This window comes from Saprolegnia parasitica, assembly GCF_000151545.1.
Source record: "Saprolegnia parasitica CBS 223.65 unplaced genomic scaffold supercont2.96, whole genome shotgun sequence".
Taxonomy (NCBI): domain Eukaryota; phylum Oomycota; class Saprolegniomycetes; order Saprolegniales; family Saprolegniaceae; genus Saprolegnia; species Saprolegnia parasitica.
Window position 1 is genome coordinate 5,618 of NW_012156490.1, and position 5,556 is coordinate 11,173.

At 57.7% G+C, this 5,556-nt stretch overlaps 2 protein-coding genes across 2 annotated transcripts; both read left to right on the forward strand.

The window, feature by feature from the left end:
* Positions 1 to 2,485: 2,485 nt before the first annotated feature.
* On the forward strand, positions 2,486 to 3,346 carry SPRG_13270 (hypothetical protein). The gene is made up of 5 exons (XM_012352286.1): positions 2,486 to 2,747; positions 2,799 to 2,857; positions 2,905 to 2,981; positions 3,032 to 3,102; positions 3,152 to 3,346. Exons 1-5 carry the CDS (start codon positions 2,554 to 2,556, stop codon positions 3,273 to 3,275), a joined length of 525 nt encoding a protein of 174 aa, XP_012207676.1. The 5' UTR covers positions 2,486 to 2,553; the 3' UTR covers positions 3,276 to 3,346.
* Positions 3,347 to 4,117: 771 nt separating this feature from the next.
* SPRG_13271 (hypothetical protein) lies at positions 4,118 to 5,021 on the forward strand (the record flags this gene model as incomplete). Its single annotated transcript, XM_012352287.1, has 2 exons — positions 4,118 to 4,529; positions 4,577 to 5,021. 2 exons carry the CDS (start codon positions 4,118 to 4,120, stop codon positions 4,999 to 5,001), a joined length of 837 nt encoding a protein of 278 aa, XP_012207677.1. The 3' UTR covers positions 5,002 to 5,021.
* Positions 5,022 to 5,556: the final 535 nt, after the last annotated feature.

A 5,556-nucleotide genomic window follows, 5' to 3' on the forward strand; every position in this document is an offset into this window, starting at 1 on the left:
AGTTGCGATCGACGATCGCACGGCCAAGCGCCGCAGCGAGGGTAGGATCGTCGCTCGCCAGCCACAGCTACCGATTGAGGTGGTGGGCTCGAGAGATAGATAAGGAGAGTGGTGGTAGCGTACCGGTGCGTGCATGCGCTGCGGGTGCGCGATGAGCCACTGCTGCAAGAAGACGTGCGCCTCGGCGACCGCCGACGCTTCGGGCAGGTGTAGCCACAACGCAGCATGCAACGTTGACGGCGTCGCGCACGGCTTGGAGGCGCCCGACGAGAGGTAGACGACGAGCGGCGCGGCAGATGGAACACTCGCTGGAGCAGCATCGAGCGAGAGCAGCGGCGCGTCGGGCGACGTCGATGTCCTGGCCGTAGGATCATGAAGCGCATCAGGAACAGGTGGCGCAGTCGTACCAGACGAGGATGTTGGGTCCAAGGGCATCGTCGAGCATGGTCTCCTTGACCGAGCCCCACACAACGAGGAGCACGATAAGGAGAAAGGCGGCGACCGGCCAGCGGTCGCGCAAGGTCGGCGACGACGACGGCAAGAGCGGCTGGCGATCGTCCATCAAAAGTCCCACTGTGCACCACCTCGCGTGGCAAGGTATCCGGATGCGCCGAAAGGCCAGCATGTGCTCGTGATGCAGTCGCCTTTTCGCTTGCCATGTACGTGCCCACAATCTAATACCTCTCGATACGACCATATTTCACTATCTGTAGCAATGGGTCGCGACCAACCGCACCGTTCTGACGACGTTATTGTCGGTGCATCTCGAATGGCGTAGCCCTATGGAGGCAGTCGCGCTGCTGCCACGCCAGAGCTTTGAAATGGCCATTCAGTGCCCTCGCCGGCGCACCTTCAACGTGAAGCCACCGCTACAAGCCGCCTCAACGCTTGCACTTGTCCGAGACGAGTGACGACCGTGACTGCAACGGTCGAGCCCGACGCCGATGCGTCGTCGCTCATCTCGAAGACGCATCATTGACCGCCTACGCACGCTGCATCGGGCGCCGTGCATCCTCCTCCAGGCCGGGACCAAGTCGACGAAGAAGACGTGGCTGCGATTGCAAGCGCGCGGGCCATTGCAATAGTAGAAGCCTCGTAAGCTTGAAATCACGCACGGCCTTCCAGTCACATCCAATGCCGTCGTCTACGCATTGCTCTTGTAGAACTCGTTGCATACCTGCCCAAAGGAGTGTGCAACTCGCCAGACTACCAATGACCTAAAGTCTGTCGATGATCTTGCTGGCTGTCTACGCCACTACCGGTAGGACACAACGCCAGTCGACCATGGTAGCGTTGTGATCGCGAGCTTCGTTTACACCATAGATGTTGTTGTTGGCTTCGAGAAGGAGGTGGTCATCTCGTTTGGCCCACTGGATCAATCTACAAGTACGTGGTATTACCGAGACCGTCGCGACCTTGCAGTTGGTTGAACTCGACAACTTCTGCCACCCATGGCACCTCTCTCCTCCCGGTTGAGCCGTGGGGACGCTAAGACTATCGGTTTCCCGACCCTTGGATCGTATGTGACCGGTACCAGAGCTCGTGGTCATTCATGAAATCGCCGTTGCGTGCGCAACACGTGTGTTTCCAAGGCGCGATGACGTGGCGCAATGAGCGTGCGCGAGACGGGGACACAACATTGAAATGTACTGCATAGACTGACCAAGCTTGAATTGAAATTTGCATTTAAATTTGCGGAATGGCATAGCACTAGTACCACATCAAGATCCCCGTCGGACCAGCCAAATATCAAGACATGGAGGTTTTATCAGGATAGAAACACCCAACCAAGCCAGCACATCCCGCACCAGTACCACACCCTGACGACCAACGCTACCATACACCAGCATCCATGTTTTGCCAGGTACAGGCCTTAAGTCCGACCTATCAATGAACGCCCCTTGCAACCGGCGTGGCGAGCTTGCTTTGTACTAGGTCACCCGTGCACCCGACGACGGTGTCGGCGACAATGGCGTGGATTTAGCCTCTGGCGAGATGCGTTTATGGAGGTTCGACGTGGATTCCACAAAACGCGATCTTGCACAGTTTCGGATTTCCAGCGTGTAGCAACCCAACCATGGGCATCTCAATGCGCAGCGCGAGCCTGCCGACGTACCCGGGCGAGCTCAGCGTCGACTTTTGCTAGCCTTCAGGTAGCCGCCCACCACCGCACCTCGAGCGCTGACCTCGGCGTCTCTAGGCCGACACGCTCCAGCGATACGTCGACTACCACCAGCTGCCGCTGCCATCGTCTGCGACAAAAGACGACCTTGCGATCCGCGTCGCCGCGTACGCGCTTCTGGCTATAGCCCGTGGCCTTATGCCTCTCTGTGGTGTAGCCATTTCAGCGAAACGGTCACCATGTTTGAGGACGAGAAGGCCACCATCATGTCGTTCTTGACCTACGTACGTTGCGCTGGCGGTATGGACGCGTCCCGATGATCCTTGCATGCACTGTAGATCCGTGAAGGCCCGCGCGACGCCGCCCGACGCAGCCGCATCAAGGCCCTCGGTGACGCCAAGCGGCCACGGGCTGCGACGCCCGACGACGCCATGACGTCGGGGGACGACATCTCGAACGACAGCAACCGGCCAAGCAAGAAGGCCAAGCGCAAGGAAAAGCGATACTGCATCTGCGACGGCGAGAGCTTTGGTGCGATGATTGCGTGCGACAACAACGCCTGCAGCGACCGCTCCAACTGGTATCACATGCAATGCGTCGGCCTCGAGACCACGCCCGAGACATGGTATTCCCATCTCCGTTCGACAGCACCGTTGTCATGTCCTAGCATCGATAGGCTCTGTCCGCTTTGTCAGCCGCGAGCTGCAGCAACTTCCGAGTTGGTGCCAGAAAACCGTACAACAAGCCATCCAGTGTATGGATTCTGTAAGCTCTTGTCGTAGTGTTTCGCAAGCCGGCGCTCAGCACGACGTACGGCGACATGATCTCGCACGCGCTTCGCTCCATGCCCCGCGGCGAGGTAGATACAACTTGATTCCTTGATACTTTTGATTCAATTGGAATGCGCAGGGAACGTTCAAAGATATTTGCGAGTACATTGAAGCGCAGTACGAGAGTCAACTCAACTGGAAGCTCGAGAGGTACACAAATTGTCCACGGCGCAGTAGACTGATGGACGATCTCTACTAGCGACCAGCGCAAGTCGCCCGTGTGGAAGTCGTCGGTGCGAAAAATCCTCTTTTCCAACTCGCGTTTCAAGCGCCATTCTATCACCAAGGGCGTCTTTTGCCTCGTGCCGTCAGCAGCAGCGTAGATGAAGTGCAGACAAGTTGTCATTTGATAACGGCAACATACAAGTTGTCGTTTGAATACAGGATATCGGGCTCGAGATAGCGCGACGGCGGTGGCCTTTACACTGTATACGGTAGACGCAGCATCGAGTGATCTACCAGTACCGCTATGTAGCCACTTGATCGTATCCTCCCTTGACGTTACCCCGTACAGCCACCACGCTCGGCACTGCGAGCTCGGTCTGTAAATTTGTGTCGGACTAAGGATGTACTAGTAGTGGCCTTGTCTACGTAGTCGTCTCGAATCAGGACCAGTAGGTAGACCGTGGACAGTATCAATCAATCAATCAAACGTGTTCGATTTCAAATCAAACTAGTAAAAACGAACTCAAAGACTTCGCCTACGTAATGCTATGTCTGAATGCGTGGGAGTTGGCACCAGCACTTGGTCGTTGGGAGTGAGCTCCATCCTGTGGTGGATCCCACTCGCCGAGGGATTGCTCGCTCGAGGTCGTACGCAGGCTCCTGTACTCGGACCACCCAAACTGTGGACAGTAGTGTTGCACAACTTTTCCCTTCCACGATACCAGTACAGCATGTCGCAAGAAACCTCGAATCGCTGGCGTGGTCGCTTCGCGTGATGAGTTGTTCGGGCAGCGTTGGTGATGGTCCCAGAGACTATCCGGAAACACAAATGTATCGCAAATGTACCTCAAAAATCAGTTTCCACTTACTGTTTGTATGTCTATCGTTGCAATACGACAACCTTACGACGCCCGTGGACGTGCTGTCGTTTTTTATCCGGATGTGAGTGATTGTCAAAATCGATCCAACGAACAGAGGACGCCACTTGCGAACGATCTAAATGGACGACGAGGCCGGCTTCACCAAGTTTGTCAGCGGCGACACCGTCTACGCCCGCGCGCGCCTTCTCCACCGCGCGACGACCGGCCGCACGACCAAGCGCTTTGTCGCCAACTGGGACCTCGAAGACTACCTCGCGACCATGCGCCGGACGCCGCCGCCGCCGGTGACCCGCCACGTGCGTGACGCCGCCCGCAACCTCTTGTCTCGCCTGGAGAAGAACCAGTTCTACGTACACGACGAGCGCGACATCAACGATCTCCTCGCGCTGGGCTTGCCCCGCGTCCGGTCGCTGGACGAGCTACCCGCCCATGCCATCGACGCCATCTTGGCCCGCGATGGCTCGCGCAGCGATGCACTGCACAAAATCGCTCTTCGACTGAGCGCCAAGCTGCGGCGGCTCCAGGACGAGCGTAATGCGCTGCGCACCGTTGGCCTCTGCGATACGCTACTGTACCAGGTGACGGCCCACGACCGCGCGTGGTGGCGATGGCGGCGGCCAAGGACACGACCGACTATGCTGCAGCGTCGTCCACCGCGGCCAAGAAGTTTATGCAGTACATCCACAAAGCAGAAACGCATGGGTGCGCGAGCTTTAGCGAGTACCTTCGCTGGGACCGGCGGCGGGACGACTATGGCTGCGAGAAGCGCCATTTGAAATTCAACTGGGCAAGCGAGTACGACGACGACACGGCTGCGGCTGCCGACGCGATGCAAGAGATGCATCTGGATACTGCGCACGAGTCGTTTGACGCGCAAGAGAACGCGGTTGAGAACGGCCAGCGTGATGACGACGACGACGATTTTGATTTTTGCGACGACCTTCTACTAGCGATGGCAGCCCCCGACGCCCTTCATAATTACAACACGAAGATCATGTATTAACAGGTCCCGTGCGGGGTGAGCTGGTAGGAACTTTTGAATATATATGAACGTGTTTCGTGTTATCTTCGTTGTTACAAAGAGTTCGCATACGTATAAACTAGCATTCTTCATCTTCTTCATTCGTTCACTGGGCCGTGGCTGCGCAGGCGGCGGCGCGGGGGCTCGTCTTGCTCTTCTGTAGTCGCCCGGGGGCGCTTGTGGCCGCTGGTGAGGCCCATGACAACACGCTGTGTAAAAGCCTTCCAGGCTTTGCCGTCGGCGGCAAAGCTATGCAGTTGGTTGAAGTCCTCGAGAGGCGCCGGCGACTGAGGCAGCGTCGATGATTGGAGGTCGCGGTGCAGGACGATCGGCAACGTGATCCTGGTGCGGCCTCAAAAACGGGGTGCATCGGGCGTGGCAAAGAAGCGGGCGGCGGCAATGTTGACAGGGACGTCTTCGTTCAGGCACAGCACGTGGCCCAGCATGCGCCAGTGTTGGCAGGCAACGATCGCGTTCAGCGGGGCGCTGTCGTAGCCCTTGTAGAGCGCGACGTCGCCGAGCGTGTTCGGGTGAAAG